General features: G+C 32.6%; 1 protein-coding gene across 1 annotated transcript; it reads right to left on the reverse strand.

The window, feature by feature from the left end:
- Window positions 1–3,497: 3,497 nt before the first annotated feature.
- On the reverse strand, window positions 3,498–14,326 carry LOC128167539 (neuropeptide SIFamide receptor-like). The gene is made up of 3 exons (XM_052833324.1): window positions 13,761–14,326; window positions 8,875–8,974; window positions 3,498–4,563 (listed from the first exon to the last, which is right to left on the reverse strand). Exons 1-3 carry the CDS (start codon window positions 14,062–14,064, stop codon window positions 3,876–3,878), a joined length of 1,092 nt encoding a protein of 363 aa, XP_052689284.1. The 5' UTR covers window positions 14,065–14,326; the 3' UTR covers window positions 3,498–3,875.
- Window positions 14,327–17,357: the final 3,031 nt, after the last annotated feature.

Here is a 17,357-nt window from a genome sequence, read left to right on the forward strand (position 1 = left end):
GATTTATAAGTATTGAAATAGTTGCAGAGATCATGTAAAGATAAGAAACATTAAATTAGAAACGTTACAACTAGGACATTTCCTTATAACATGGGGCTTTTCTCTAGCTATGAGATACAACAAGTCGCTCATCCAAATCGGGTGAATAAGAACATCAATCCCAATCTGTAAAGAAGAAAGCAAACCCAGCAATATCAGATTTGTGAGGATATTTAAGAGAAACATTAGTTACAGAAATTTGATCCCAGAGTACATAGTTTTTATTACGATTAAGTCAAGTATGCATATAGATTAATCCAGGACTCTTGGTCGGTTAACAAGTACTTCAAAATACTTGTGTGCGGACACCATACCATACTTATACAGGTATTTCACATTATTAAAATTTATATGGATTGGAAAGAAAGAGGAAGCTCATCGGCACATGTAGGTCCACGGAGCTTTTTTTTTTTAAATTAAATGAATTAGTTTTGGACTTGAAAATGCTTCAGCATCTCAAGCACAGTTTAATATTGGTGATGTACACTTTGTTTAATATTTTTGAATCTGTATTATATAATTGAATGAACCCATTTTCTTATTATTTGACATGCATTTGCAAAAACTTATACACGTATTTCACAGAATTAAAATATATATGGACTGCAATAAACTCAAAAGAAGTGTTCATTTTTTAGAAATAGAGTAAAAACTTCGGACATACAGTGTCGAAGGAGCATGACGACAAAAAAGATATTGACAAAACCAAACACTTGCCTACTTATTCAAATTCTAAATAGGCAAGATCTTTCTTAGGGTTTGTAGGCTTTAACTAATAAAATTATTCCGAATCTCGCCGAGATACCGCATATTATTAGATATGACCACTGGATTTAAAAACAGAAATACCAGTAGGTAACATCAATCTCCTACGGTGAAAAAGGACAAAGAGAGAGAAATGTTATTTCATATTCTCAAAAAGCACACGATTCCACCAATCGTTGACTTCCCTCTTTGACTGTGAAAAGGACAAGGAGAGAGAAATGTTATTTCATATTCTCAAAAAGCACACGATTCCATCAATCTTTGACTTCCCAGAAGTTTAAAGCTATTTACATTACACAGAGTTGCATTGCTGTATCAGAACCAGGACAGTTTGTCCATGATAAGAGAAAATTGTCAAAGTCAGAGCAGAATAACCCAACACGTTAGCTTTAGTTCTTTAGCTTAGGTTCGTTGTGCTTAATTGGGCAGTAAGAGGGAAAGTACTACATCCGTTGAATGAACAAAAAGTACATTGTATTTGATATTCAATGTATATCTATAACAGCCCTTTGATTTACGCCCTCGTTTTTGCTAAGCTTGATGGTACTGAATACCCTTGGGTTTCCGCTTTGCTGGCGTATAAGTTAACCATTACCTATAAACCTAGCAAATCCAATGTGGATGCTGTAAGCCTATCCAGACTCAATGAGATTCAGACTCTGAATGAAAACACGAGAGCCACACTTTTCCCATTGACTTGTGTGTTTAATCAAATTAAGTTAGAAAACCAAACACACTCTAGCATACATAGAAATGAAAAAAAGACGGTTTCAAGAGGCATGTGGAGCTGCGCATTCAGCAGGGAGAAATATACAGAGTCTACAGACAGATAATTACTACAGTAATGAAGAAGGTGTAGAATTGGAGGAAGACGATAAAAGCGTGTTAAACAATGGGGTTGCATTTAAGGTAGTCCATCTATAACTATCATATTTCATATCTAATAGATTTCAAGTTTGATCACTAAAATTTTAGTGTGATTTTAAGGAGTTTATCAAATAATAAAGATTCACCTTTGAAATTTAAAAAAAACAACTTAAATTAATATTAATAAATTTATCATATGCTGAAGTTAACATTGAAATATATGGGAGAAATGCATTTATAAATGTATTTCGTTAGTACAAGCAATTTTCTCACATTTCTCTTGGTAAACAGTTGCAAAAGCTTTCCCTTTCTTCGAATATGCTAAAGTTATCCATAGTTTACCATACATATTTTCAGAAAGTGATTATTAAAGATTTTCCTAAAGGTGAGACAACACTTTAAAAAAGTTTTAGGTGCAATTTAGGTGATAGCTCATTTAATTGACTACAAACAGACACCCGAGTTTGGTTTATGTCAGCTGCATAATAGCTCTATAATACGTATTTGATGTAGTAAAGATCAATCAAAATTGTTAAATTCGCCTTAGTTATGGATAGACTACCTTAAAGGGAAGCACAAGATAACTGACGCATGGGAGGAACATACATTCGCCTCGCCTTCTATGGACTTTATCACTCGACGTATTTCCGTAGACAATCAATAACAAATCATTAAATCAGTAATAGTTTAAAAGTAGTTTGCCGTAAGTTTACAATAGTTTGAGACAATTTAAGTATGGAATGGCGCGGATGCCATTCTTGCACCAGCATGAGATTGTGACAGCCTTTGTATATTTTACGTAATATACCTTATAAATGTTTGATATTTTTATGATCATTCAAGTACATACATGTATGTATTGATTAAATAATAACTAAGTGTTCATGAGAGGTCCAGGATTGTCTGTAGGCTTTCAAAAATATATATTTATGTCAAAATATTATCGTTCGTCTTGCAATTTCATTGATGTATGGGTTTATTTTTTGTTTTCCCTTCCCTTTGTTATTGATTCATTTTTAATATGAGTTAGGTTTGGGTACTAAAATAAATATTTATGTCAAAGTGTTATAGTTTGTCTTGTAACTTCATTTGTGTTTGGGTTAATTTTTTGTTTTCCTCTCTCTTTGATTATTGGTTCATTCTTTATTAGTAATTTGAAAAGACAAGTGAACAATTTTTACCGATAATTTAATTCTAACCTGTCCGATCTCATCAGTAAATTGATTGATACCAATTCTAAAATTTCAATTAAATGTCAATGAAATTCGATACACTAAGATAATTTTCAAATTTGCTTTTCACTTTTTGTTATATATATATATATATATATATATATATATATATATATATATATATATATATATATATATATATATATATATATCGCAATTGTGGATAGAAAGAATTTAAATTTCATTTTGTATTAAGTTAATGTGTTAGAATTGTCAAATTATAATCTTTCGCTTTGAGCCTTTGACTGTTTGAATCAAATAATTATATGGAAATGATGTGAAATTTTGCTTCGTAGTTTTATACTTAAGCTCCAATCCTAAATAGGTGTTCATTTAGAAACTTTGACTCTTGCACAAAAAATTGCGAATGAAGCCTAACAAAATTCAGTTTTAAGGGGAAAAAAGCCTTTCTCATGCAATGAACAAGAGTCGGCCATCCTATCGATGTTTGATCACGAACAACAAAAGCTGCATTTAAGACCACAGATCGCCATGGTTTAAGGCGCTGATTAGATCAGCTTTCCAAGCATTCATTGGAAAGAATAAAGAAAAGGAGAGAAAGGAAAGAAGCCCGCATCATCATCCATTCATATGTATAATGGTCTGAAAACGCCATTTTCTTTATTGATATTTCATTTATCATACAGAGCATTAAACCATTACACATTTTTCAGACATTCTAAATTACAGGTACAATCCTTTAACACACAAAATTTGGAAATAGAATTATCTTATCAAAAAATTTATAAATTGTAGCATTTATCTTCGTTACTTCAAAGATATTTATAAACAAATACCAAAGCCCGTCTATTAGAACTGCATAAGTAATTCATATACTAGTGAAAAGGATGTTGACAGTAAAAATGACCTCGGTATACAAGATTGAATATATAAGACTTGTTTGGTAGTTGAATATTTTACGAAATACTTGTATAAATTTGCTTCAATAATGATAAATATTTTTTTTCTAATTTACACAAACGTGTAGGAGCGTTCGTTCCCTGTCGCTTCAGCATACATCCCCTTTGGAGTGTTGTTTCGCCTGACTTGGTCATTTGCATTGGTTCCCAGAATTCCCGGACACAGAATTTTTCGGAAGCTGTTTCTAAACTTCCGGCTAAAGGAGCAGTAAATAATCGGATTTACTCCAGAGTTTGACGATCCGAGCCATTGTGCGAGAGGGATCACTGTGTCATGCAGAAAATTATCATTAGTATCGTGGAATGCTATAAGCATTTTAACTATGTATAAAGGTAGCCAAGAAAATGCAAATAGGAAAACCACTACAGCAAGCATCTTCACCACTTTAACCTTTGATCTTTGAATAACATTATTTCCTGAACTGCATGTTCCAAGCTGTTTCCTGTTGCAGACCTTGATACATATCCCCATATAGCAAATGCATATAAGAACCAACGGAATTGTATAGCAACACAGAAAAATCACTCCCAAAAAGTATCCGTTTTTGGCGATCTCGCTGGGCCACTTTTCGTAGCATATGTTGAGCGTGATATGATCGGTGTAGCTGTAATCTTGTTGGATGTAGAAAACGGCCCACGGGACAATGATGACACCGGAAGTGATCCAGATGCAGACGATGATCCTGCGCAGTCGTACGGAGTCTAATTTGTACTTCAGCGGAGAACAAATTGCAAAGTATCTGAAATAGATTTAAGTTGTAGTATTAGAAATGTTTATGATTTATGAAAATTTTAAAATCGTCTTTAAAATAGGAAAGATCTTGACATGAACGTAAAAGAGAGAGTCCGAGTGCCTAATCTGAATTTTATGATTACAATCGGTCATGTACAAAAATAATGACGGTTTTACAAGAGCTTGGACTGAAGGTAGTTGTTTCAAACGGCAATGTGACGCAGGCTTGTTTATTTCGTTGTATGCCATTCGGCCATGGCTCTTTGAAATCAACAAGATATGGCTGGCTTTTGAGCTAAGACTTCGCAATTGGTGTATATTTTGCTTGAAACGAGCGTCATTTTAACTTGTTTTGACGCAAAAAATAAATAGTTACGTCCTACTAAAAGACTAAGGCCTTTTTAAAATGATTCTATACTGAATCGTCTAAAGTAGTATAAAAATTATAAAACATTCATGTTATTTCAAAATCGTATGAAAATCCTTGTATTCATTAGAACAAAATGCTTTGTCTTATTCTCTGTCTAATGTATACTGGTGTGATAAATGATCAAATGTACACACGGACAGTAAAATGTCAAGTGTATATATTTACATGTACCTGCCTACTTATATTAACTATAAAACGTTGAGTGTACAAAAGTCATTTCTCTTGTCACCTATAATGTGTAGTACATTGGATATGTATACACCCGTTTACTTATGTTTACTATAAAGTGCAAGTATATTGAAGTCGACTTTAACTATAGCGTGTTCAATTCATACTAGTCAACTATCATATTGTGTATTTTAATAATAAGTACATTGTATACATTTATTATCTTCTGACTTGTACTTTAAAAGTGTTCACTGATATGTGCTCTATCGAGTTAAATTGAATGCATGGCTATTGCTATCAAATGTAGAGTATATACACTTTTACTAATGTAAATATTGTATTAAGTGTATATCTGTCTACTGTTATGTATTGTAAAGTGGATTCCTGTCTACATCTATGTATTGTGTGGTAAATATTAAATACATACCTGTCTATCGCAATGTGTTGTCCAGTGTTTAGTGTATACCATATACTGCTACTGATTTCGTGTATGCCTATCGATTGATGTTTGTTGTATACTTGTCTACTGCTTTTATTGTTAAGTGTATAGCGGTCTATCGCTATATATTGTAGGGTGTTTAGTGCTTACTTGTCTATCGCTATATTTTGAAAAGTGTTAAGTGTTTACCTGTCTACCGCTATACATTGTAAAGAGTTAAGTGTATACCTGTTTACCGCTATATATTGTAGATTGTTTAGTGTATACCTGTCTACCGCTATGTATTGAAAAGTGTTAAATGTTTACCGCTATATATTGTAAAGTATTTTGTGTTAACCTGTCTACCGCTATATATTGTAGAGTGTTTAGCGTTTAACTGTCTATCGCTATATATTGTAGAGTATTTAGCGTTTAACTGTCTATCGCTATATATTGTAGAGTATTTAGTGTTTAACTGTCTTTCGCTATATATTGTAGAGTATTTTTGTGTTAACCTGTCTACCGCTATATATTGTAGAGTGTTTAGCGTTTAACTGTCTATCGCTATATATTGTAGAGTATTTAGCGTTTAATTGTCTATCGCTATATATTGTAGAGTATTTAGTGTTTAACTGTCTTTCGCTATATATTGTAGAGTATTTTTGTGTTTACCTGCCTACCGCTATATATTGTAGAGTATTTAGCGTTTAACTGTCTATCGCTATATATTGTAGAGTATTTAGTGTTTAACTGTCTTTCGCTATATATTGTAGAGTATTTTTGTGTTTACCTGCCTACCGCTATATATTGTAGAGTATTTTGTGTTTACCTGTCTATTGCTATATATTGTAGAGTGTTTAGTGTATACCTGTCTACCCCTATATATTGAAAAGTGTTAAGTGTTTACCACTATATATTGTAAAGTATTTTTGTGTTTACTTGTCTACCGCTATATATTGTAGAGTGTTTAGTGTTTAACTGCCTATCACTATATATTGTAGATTGTTTATTGTATACCTGCCTACCGTTAAATATTGTAGAGTGTTTAGTGTTTAACTGTCTATTGCTATATACTGTAGAGTGTTTAGTGTTTACCTGTCTATTGCTATATACTGTAGAGTGTTTAGTGTTTACCTGTCTATCGTTATATATTGTAGAGTGTTAAGTGTTTAACTGTCTATCTCTATATACTGTAGAGTGTTTAGTGTTTAACTGTCTATCGCTGTGTTATGTAGAGTGTTTAGTGTTAACCTGTCTATTGCTATATATTGAAGAGTGTTTAGTGTTTAACTGTCTATTGCTATATATTGTAGAGTGTTAAGTGTTTAACTGTCTATCTCTATATACTGTAGAGTGTTTAGTGTTTAACTGTCTATTGCTATATATTGTAGAGTGTTTAGTGTTTAACTGTCTATTGCTATATACTGTAGAGTGTTTAGTGTTTACCTGTCTATCGTTATATATTGTAGAGTGTTAAGTGTTTAACTGTCTATTGCTATATATTGTAGAGTGTTTAGTGTTTAACTGTCTATTGCTATATATTGTAGAGTGTTAAGTGTTTAACTGTCTATCTCTATATACTGTAGAGTGTTTAGTGTTTAACTGTCTATTGCTATATATTGTAGAGTGTTTAGTGTTTAACTGTCTATTGCTATATATTGTAGAGTGTTTAGTGTTTAACTGTCTATCGCTATATATTGTAGAGTGTTTAGTGTTTAACTGTCTATTGCTATATATTGTAGAGTGTTTAGTGTTTAACTGTCTACCGCTATATATTGTAGAGTGTTTAGTGTTTACCTGTCTACCGCTATATATTGTAGAGTGTTTAGTGTTTAACTGTCTATTGCTATATATTGTAGAGTGTTAAGTGTTTAACTGTCTATTGCTATATATTGAAGAGTGTTTAGTGTTTAACTGTCTATTGCTATATATTGTAGAGTGTTAAGTGTTAAACTGTCTATCGCTGTATATTGTAGAGTGTTAAGTGTATACCTGTCTATTGCTATATATTGTAGAGTGTTAAGTGTTTAACTGTCTATTGCTATATATTGTAGAGTGTTTAGTGTTTAACTGTCTATTGCTATATATTGAAGAGTGTTTATTGTATACCTGTCTACCGCTATATATTGTAGAGTGTTTAGTGTTTAACTGTCTATTGCTATATATTGTAGAGTGTTAAGTGTTTAACTGTCTATTGCTATATATTGAAGAGTGTTTAGTGTTTAACTGTCTATTGCTATATATTGTAGAGTGTTAAGTGTTAAACTGTCTATCGCTGTATATTGTAGAGTGTTAAGTGTATACCTGTCTATTGCTATATATTGTAGAGTGTTAAGTGTTTAACTGTCTATTGCTATATATTGTAGAGTGTTTAGTGTTTAACTGTCTATTGCTATATATTGAAGAGTGTTTATTGTATACCTGTCTACCGCTATATATTGTAGAGTGTTTAGTGTTTAACTGTCTATTGCTATATATTGTAGAGTGTTAAGTGTTTAACTGTCTATTGCTATATATTGAAGAGTGTTTAGTGTTTAACTGTCTATTGCTATATATTGTAGAGTGTTAAGTGTTAACCTGTCTACCGCTATATATTGTAGAGTGTTTAGTGTTTAACTGTCCAAGGCTATATATTGTAGAGTATTTAGTTTACCTGTCTACCGTTATATATTGTAAAGAGTTAAGTGTATACCGCTATATACTGTAAAGTATTTTTGTGTTTACCTGTCTATCGCTGTGTTATGTAGAGTGTTTAGTGTTAACCTGTCTATGGCTATATATTGTAGAGTGTTTAGTGTTAACCTGTCTATTGCTATATATTGTAGAGTGTTTAGTGTTAAACTGTCTATCGCTATATATTGTAGAGTGTTTAGTGTTAAACTGTCTGTCGCTGTATATTATAGAGTGTTTAGTGTTAAACTGTCTGTCGCTGTATATTATAGAGTGTTTAGTGTTAAACTGTCTATCGCTGTATATTGTAGAGTGTTTAGTATATACCTGTCTATTGCTATATATTGTAGAGTGTTTAGTGTTAACCTGTCTATTGCTATATATTGTAGAGTGTTTAGTGTTAAACTGTCTATCGCTGTATATTGTAGAGTGTTTAGTATATACCTGTCTATTGCTATATATTGTAGAGTGTTTAGTGTTTAACTGTCTACCGCTATATATTGTAGAGTGTTTACCTGTCTATTGCTATATATTGTAGAGTGTTTAGTGTTTAACTGTCTACCGCTGTATATTGTAGAGTGTTCAGTGTTTACCTGTCTATCGTTATATATTGTAGATTTTTTATTGTATACCTGTCTACCGCTATGACGGCCAGTGTGTTTACAGATGCACAGACGGACACTCCTTGGAGGTATGGCGTCACTTTGCACAGAATAGGTCCAAAAGGCCAACCTAGATTATAAAATTTCAAATCATTTTTCTTTTTACTGGAAACCAAATGTTGAAATAGATTTGTATGTTTAGAGTTCCGTTTCTCATTTACGTCAACTCATTTAGCAAAAAAATGATGAGAAGACTACGTAACGAGTAATCTAATACAAGTCAATGCCAATTATTACACGATGTATTGTTGATAAACCTTATTTTTAAGTTCTGAATATTGTACCAAATGATAATGCAAGTGGTCATATAATACAAGACTTTTTCGAACCGTAGAACCGTACAATATGAAATAAAGTGGTACATATAATTGCTGCGTTTTAAAGATAAAACCAATTACTAATAGTGTGAGAAAAACCTATCGATAAAGAAAAACAATTATATTTCTTGAGAAATGCTTAGTAGATGTAAATATTTCATACTGAAATCGATTACAAAAAAAACAATTAAAAGCTTGTAGATAATGTCTATACATCGTGACATTCTTAATCGCTAGCAAAGCAAATTGTCCATATAAAATCTCCTATAATGATAACGAGAAGTAAACGATGTGGAGAATGTTCACCCCTCCATTAATTAACCTTGCTCAATTAATTTCGCGGAAATTGATACTGGTTAAATATTGAATATAATGAATGACCATGTTCTAAGATGTAAGTCGTTAGCTGTCTAATAAATGATATTTATTGATCTGTCGCTTTATATCAGTGGTTGGCGGAGGGGAGCTATATACACGTATCTGAAGGCTATACATTCTTTTTATCTATTCGTTTATTAATGAAGACAAGAGGGTGAGGATAATTAAATAAAGATATCTCATTACCAAAGATGGATATACAAGGAAATCGTTATAGACAAAAAATGAGGACGCTGTATTGAATTCTGCTTTGTTAAGTATGTATTATTCCCTTTCTAACTCATTAGAACCTATCAGTGTTTTCGTTTGTCTCGGTGTGAAACATGTCTGCAAAAATAAATAAGACCAATCACTCCACACGCTAACTCCTTATGATCCCAATTCCCATGAACTTGCTGCTTATTCGACCCAAAAATTCAGAGATATTTTGTCATGCAATTCAAATGATTAGATTCCTAGAACGCGCAAGTTTATGTCTATAATGATTTGGAACAGTGGTATCCTTAATCGGAAGGAATAGAATTAGTTTAATGCCAATGCAACACGTTTTATAGGATGAATCAATAAATTCCGATCTCTGAAGCATTGTCTTCACCCAACAGAACTAATGCATTACGTGCATCTTCGATGCCATTGCATTTCATCTCATTAGCACATTTTTCTCCTTAACACCGTAATGTATTTTTTTTTTCCAATATCCACTATTTGAAAATTTGCTTAAAGATAAGGTACCTACGGTATTTTCTTTATTACCGAAGAAATAAACCCAAATCAAATTGAAAGTAGACCATAAAATCACGATTTTCAGCGACATTTAGAAAATGGTTGAAATTTTTCCAACCACAATTTGATTTTTTTTTATCAGAAAAACACTGGAACGCGTTCTTGTCCAAATAGGCTTATAGTGTTTAAAATTTTCTTAAAAGTGGGTTTACCTCTGGTGTGGTTAAAAGATATTTTATGAATAGTACTTTTAAACTAAAGTCGTCTCTTTCATAATGCAAACCGAAGTTGCAAGGGAATCAAAAACGGTAAACACAATTGGCATCATTAGCTCTGAAATAATAAAAAAATGGCTTTGTGGGAAAACTTTTGACTATCCAAGGAGCCACCAGTCTTCGATATTTAGCCCTGTACTTCGTCTTCTGTCAAACTCCAGGAATAATTACCATTCCCATCGGAAGCAGTCACTAGCGTTGACAAATTCGTCTAGGGTCGCATGGACAGCTATATCATACTCCCTCTGTTATAATAATTCTAACAAGATTTATTTTTTGTTATTACATCTCATCTACGCAGTCACGTAGACAGGGAAATCACTCACGTCCAGAAAAATGTGCCACTGATTCGGTTAAAAAATGCCCAAACGGTTTTGATTTTAATGCTTTAAGATTAATGATGTAACTTTTTCCAAAACAATGATGCCATGAACAGAATAACATTTTAATAATCAGAGTTGTAAACAGTTCAAGTTTGTATTGTCTGCGTTGATTTTTAAAATCTTAAGTCAAGACTTGCATAGACATGCTTATTTGAAGGATAACGCCAATAAAAATGTATTTTTGCACTTTTTTATGTTTCGAAATCGAATTGTAGAATAACTTTTATTTTTGAAAAAGTACTGTATACGATGAATAAAACTTCTACTATCATAACAAAATTATAAAATTTTAACAATCAAGCTTAAGCATTCTATAACGGTGAATTTTAGAAAAAGCTCAAAAATATATCTACATTTTCATATAATATAAAAATGACTTACAAGTTTTGACATAAAAGGCGTTTGAAAAATGGAACATATGAATGCCACAAATCGTCGATCATCCTATTGTTTTGATTTGTTTTGTTTTGTTTTCTTTTTTGCTTTTAAACATCTCGAGAACGTCTTGTTTGAGTATCGCCATTATCAATAAACATGAAATACAGAATTTACAGTCTGACACTAAAATTGAGAACCTAAAGAATTGGACTTGATTCCATCATGTACAATTGACAATTCAATATTATCAGTATCTGTTTTCCATTGTCTTTAGTACAAAATATTGATTTTCACTTTCTTGTAAGTTGTTAAAAATTGGAATTGTATTTCATAAAAACACTTTCGGGCTTTCTCTTTCTTTTTCACCCTTTTAATAACTTTGTTATACATGGATGGAAGATTACTTTGTTCTGACTTCGAAGTTAAATCAAAAATACAAAGACTATGTGGTAGTTATGGAAAGCCGTATGGTACCCCCACATTATGGTTGTCTATCATATAGTTTTTTTGAAAGTTATGACTAACAAGTTAATTCGTACATCAACACTTATTTTTTTATATGTATAGTTTCAGTTCATTTAACGATAAGTTATTTTTCTTACCCGATTTTAATAACAAGTTTAATTACCAAGGAGCACGGTAACGTCAAAAACTTAACGTCAAAATGACGCATGCACAGTTTATCAAAATGGCCAATGTATATATCACGCTTAGTCTCTTGGGCTTTTCATCCTGCAATGTTTAAAACGGCACTATGCAACTTGACATCTAATTTGCTCAGATTAATTTAAACTTCGAAGTTTTCATTTATTTTTACCCTGTATTTCTGCGTTCACAGTACTGTAGGGAAAACCCTGGACGTCTGATGACGTTACTCATTTTAAAAATACTGACATTCCATTTTTCTTTCTGGCCGTTTGATGTAAAAAATCAAACCAGTTACCGTTTTTTCCGATTACGACAAAGAGCACACGGCGGGTGTGACTGGTCAGCAGAGGATGCTCTCTATCTTTTTGGAGGTCCGTGTCAGGCACGTAGCATCGATTTTGAAAGTGGGGGGGGGGGGGGCAGACTCATCCAAAAAATTTTGACAAACCAAAAAAAAGGGGGGGAAAAGATTCCTAATCCATTGGGGGGGGGGGGGGGGGAAATAGTATATTTATAACTTACATACTCCCAAAAAAGAAAAAAATGGGGGGGGGGGCAACTCCATGCTAATTCAATTTTACTATGTAAATTTAAGAAAATTAGTTGCTGCGAGAAAAAGTGGGGCTGCCCCCCCCCCCCCCCCCCCGAAGCTACGTGTCTGCATGTTGCTCTGTTATGGATTTTGGAGATGGTTGACGGTTTATTATTGTCATTTTTTCATTACCATCACCCAAAAAAGTGAATTACATTTGAACACAAATGTGCGAATAACTTTTGACATAGTATTTGCATCATCGAGCATTTCTCAGTTTGAATCGGCGTTTTACGGAGTTTTACGGAGTTCAATCCATATTGTTAGCACTCGTTGCTATTTGACGTCCGGCGACGTCATCTTTTTTAGTGAATTTTAATGAGAATATCTGTCTTTAGTTACTGATTTCTGTTGAACGAAACACTATATCCCGTCATAATTTGGTACATAGAATATCATGATAATTATATTGATGTTTTAATATACCTTTGATTTTAAGCATAATTTGTAGAAATATTTCTAAAACGCGTTAAAACCTGAAGTCCCGCCAGCATCGTTATTAGGGGACTAAAAAATCTTGTATTCGTGTTTTCAGAAAAAAAGGAAATAGAAGAGACCGTGGGTTTTTTTTTATTATTATTTAAGACACTACTTAACATTACAGTATTTAAACTATTCAAGCATTTACCTGAAGTTATTTTTGTACAAAAAAATGCAATAAGCCAAACCGTTATTTTTATATTTTCTTTAGAGCATTCAGTTTTCATTATTTATCAGCAATGATGTCGAAGTCGAATTAAGCCAAATAAGTTCTACTGTAAAATATTGTATTTCTTATCATTTACCATCAAAACAGAAATCTACTCTATCGTAGTATATTCAATTATTTGTATAAATACGATGCCCTTTGAAAAGCAATAGATAAAACCACTGTTGTTTTACTATAGGATAGCAAAGCTGAGGTTTGGATTCTGCAAAGTGAAGCTTTGAGTTTTGTAATTTAAAATAAAGCTGTAAGTTTTGTATTTTAGAGTAAAGCTGTAAGTTTTGCAAGGTAAGCTGTGAGTTTTGCAAAATAAAGCTAAAGTTTTGCAATAGCTGTTACGTTTTGCAAAGTAAAGCTATGAGGTTTGGAATGTAAAGCTGGGAGTTTTAAAAGACAAACATTTCTGATTCAACAGATTTACTCCAAAACTTAAAATAGAGATAATTTAAAACTTACCCAGATAAAGATTGGAGAGCAAAGTAATTGGAAGATTAAATACTGCAACAAGGATATCGGCCACGGCCAGGTTGACAATGAAGCAGTTAGTCACCGTGCGCATGGCCCGGTTCTTAAAAACAACGGTGACCACCATAAGATTCCCAAACAGAGCACACAGAAACACTACACTGTACGCAATGGAATAGATAGCGATCATATAGGAAGGCTGTTTCAGAATAAAAAGTTGTTTCACACTCACATTACTAACACTGTTGTTTAAGTTCTGAAATGTGAAATTTTTAAAAGGCAATGTAGAAGTCATGCCTGATTCACGGATTACTCGAAGCTGAGGCAGATCCTTTACAAGATAGTTGGGTTGGGATTTTTGTTCAAAGAATCAAATAATATTTGATTAAATGCCTCCTCTTGTCTCGTTTTAGCGCTGTCGGAATAGCATCATGACATCGAAGGGCACACAGCGGAAATGAAATGATCGAAATTGTCGGATGGCGCTCTTTTAAATCACCTTCAGACAATTTAAAATCTATTTTAGTGTGCAAAGAGTTCGATAGACTGCGGGTAGCGCTTCATTATAGAGAACTGGATCGGAGATTCTCTGTTATTGGCCCTTGTTTAACGACTTAGCGTATGAGCGAGCAGTCTTATCATTACGGTATAGGAATACAACTGAGTAGTATCGAAAAGAATATTGAAAAAAATCCATAGTTCCTGTCTTGGATTTCCCATGAGCTATTTGATACATTAGTAAAAGATCAGAATGACTTGAAATACATTTTGTTTTTTTCTTCTGATGGGCTACTATCACGTAATGGTATTGACATTGACTTTAGTTTCCAAAAGACATAGATAGTGATGTACACGAACATTCGCCGTTGAAATTGTCTTTGGATTAAAACTCAGAATGCTAAACTAACAAACTGGTCTTTATTGTAACAGGTTTTTTTGTGATTACTAACTAAAAATTGACATTTTAAATCATCTCAATGTAAGCTACATTTGTATTAATACCGATTTTAACGCTGTTTTTGCTATGTTGAAACCCGACCCAAACTTTATCAGTGTGATGATCTACATAAGCTGTAAACATTCTACAAATTATACAAATTAATTTCAACGCATTTATAAGTATTGCATATAATTTCCAATTATTTCTTTACTGACCGACCCGGTCTGTAAATGCCCCAGTTTTCAATATTCTGTTATCACCTGATCACGTGAAGTCGCAAGCCTATTCAATTGTAGACAAAAAGTCGACACAAAAGCATGGTCGGCATGCTGGTAGCAAGCTGAGGCATTCATAGAAAAAAGAAAGAAAAAAAATCAAAGACATTCATATTTTGAGTCGAGAAGCCCCCGGAAGTGGTAATACTGTCGTTCTGTTTTATTTATTCTCTGATCAGGTATTAATTAAAATGATGGGCTATAGGTAATCTTTATTTTTGGTAATACATGTAAAAGGTTTGGAAGAAAAAAAATTGTGAACGTCAAAAAAGTATTTTCACTATAGACTTGCTGTCATTCTGCTTCCTCCATGCTGGTCCTCTCGATTACTTTTCCCGCGGTCATGCGAATGATTTTCGCTGACGTGAATTGTTCATCAGTTATAGTATTATCATATTGTAAAACATTTTCATTTATCCTTACATAAAACAATCAAAATATTCAATTAATGCAATTGAATTACTAGTACCTTGTGCATTCCTCACAGTGCTTTCTTTTCGACATATTACGGGTTTCAAACATAGCAAAAACAAAGTAAAAACTACATATATAGCTTTAAACAATAATGTTGTTCAATCATTCATGTTTATTTTTTCTTTTAAAAAAGGAAAACAATTTCATGACATCTTAACAAATAGAAACAAACCAAATATTTAAAGAATGGCATAACAGCACAGAAATGAAATTTTAAATTTTTGCTTATGTTTTGCTGATTTCGAGCTGCGTATAATCTACATGAATACAATTATGATTTTGCCATTTCTACTCCTTTATTATTTTTTTTTACAGTTGCTGGTACATTTGTATGTTGCAGTAGAACCCTGAGCAAAAGGCTGTTGATTCAAATTCTAATTGCAAAATACTCAAAGGGATACTGGTTGGTCGTATACTCATGTGCTTTAATTGGTAATGAATTTATTTCCACATTATGTATGTAAAAATATTACAATTGGTTAATTATAGTTAATGATAGAAGTGTTCATTAGCGGCCATATTCATGTATCTTTATTTTGTATTTAAGTATGGAATCATTATTTTTTTAAAAATACAGTCTCATAACTGCAATGGTGTTTGCATACCAATTGAGTAATGCGCTATAGCGCGTTATGAAAATTTGTATGCACATATTGCTGCAGTTATGAGACTGTATCATAAAAAATAATGATTTAATGCTTATGTATACATTTTTTAAATTCTTGCCTCGTCCGCAAATGCGAGACCTTAAAGGTATATGTGGCGTATTTTTTCATGCTAAGAAATATTTGATTGATTGATTTATTTAGATATGTTATATAAAAACATATCTTTACAATAAATAACGCAGTTTATATCAATCGGGTTAAAAAGGATATAGAAATTAATAACTCATTTTTATAATTATTTTCGTGTCCATAATATATACAGCATTTGAATAAACCCCGCCTTAAATCGGCCACGTGATACCACGATCAGTCTATCACAACAACAATGGCGACGACGAGAAAGATAGGTATACCCGTAATACCGTTAAGTTTGACAGACTTTGCCAAGAAAGAAAAAAGAGACAGACTGACAAGGATAGGAGCAAAGAGAAGATTGTCATCGGAGACCATGTAGATTGATGGAATAGGAATTAAAGCCGAATTAAACTCAAGTTTAATAAGTTTTTATCATGAAGTTGTAGGGGTTTTGGTAGTCAGGTTCGTACGTGCTCCATGTGTTCCATGTCTTTACTTTATAAGTTATGAACCACAAGTGGATTTTCGTTTAGAGAAATTTTTGAATAAAGAATTAATAAAGACTCAGTACATGCATCCCTCAGGAGAGGGGGTATTCACTCGTTTTACCGTGTCTTTGATGCTAAAATAGTGTTTCATCTTTATTACACATAATTAGCAATTTATATCGTTCTACATTAATAAATAAGGGAATACTAATGCTTCGGGTATTATCTAATATAAGAATTATCTAATTTAAGACTTGATAAATCTGATTCTAATTTGTAAACAAACTGTTCTTCCATCGTGTTTCCAATACTAGGTTTTCCTGCACTCATGCGAAGTGGCGTTACAAATGGCCGATGACATTAATATTCATCAGACGTGTAGCAAAGTTTAGAGACAAATAACTAAAGAAAGAGCATGTTTTACGGGGTTAGAGTCTGTGAAACGTCTAATTATAAGAAGCATGATGTATATTTTTACTAAAACTCATGTCAAAATTTTTATTCCAAATACGCCACATATACCTTTAAAATGCCTAAGTTTATAGTAATAGAAGAGCCACTGGAACAGCCACAAGCGTGAATTTTTATTTTTGCTTGTGACATTGCAGTTTACGGTCTTTAACGTCTGGGAGGTCATAATAAAACTCTTCATTTCAACCTTTGGATAC

Source organism: Crassostrea angulata, chromosome 10 (assembly GCF_025612915.1).
Source record: "Crassostrea angulata isolate pt1a10 chromosome 10, ASM2561291v2, whole genome shotgun sequence".
NCBI classification, from domain to species: domain Eukaryota; kingdom Metazoa; phylum Mollusca; class Bivalvia; order Ostreida; family Ostreidae; genus Magallana; species Magallana angulata.

What these genes read in the sequence shown, in the direction of transcription:
- LOC128167539 (XM_052833324.1), bottom strand. Translation starts at nt 14,064, where the DNA reads ATGACTTCTACATTGCCTTTTAAAAATTTCACATTTCAGAACTTAAAC. An exon ending in GCTCTCCAATCTTTATCTGG is followed by an intron (nt 8,975 to 13,760) that starts GTAAGTTTTAAA and finishes TTTATAATCTAG; the next exon opens with GTTGGCCTTTTGGACCTATT. An exon ending in GCCGTCATAGCGGTAGACAG is followed by an intron (nt 4,564 to 8,874) that starts GTATACAATAAA and finishes AATCTATTTCAG; the next exon opens with ATACTTTGCAATTTGTTCTC.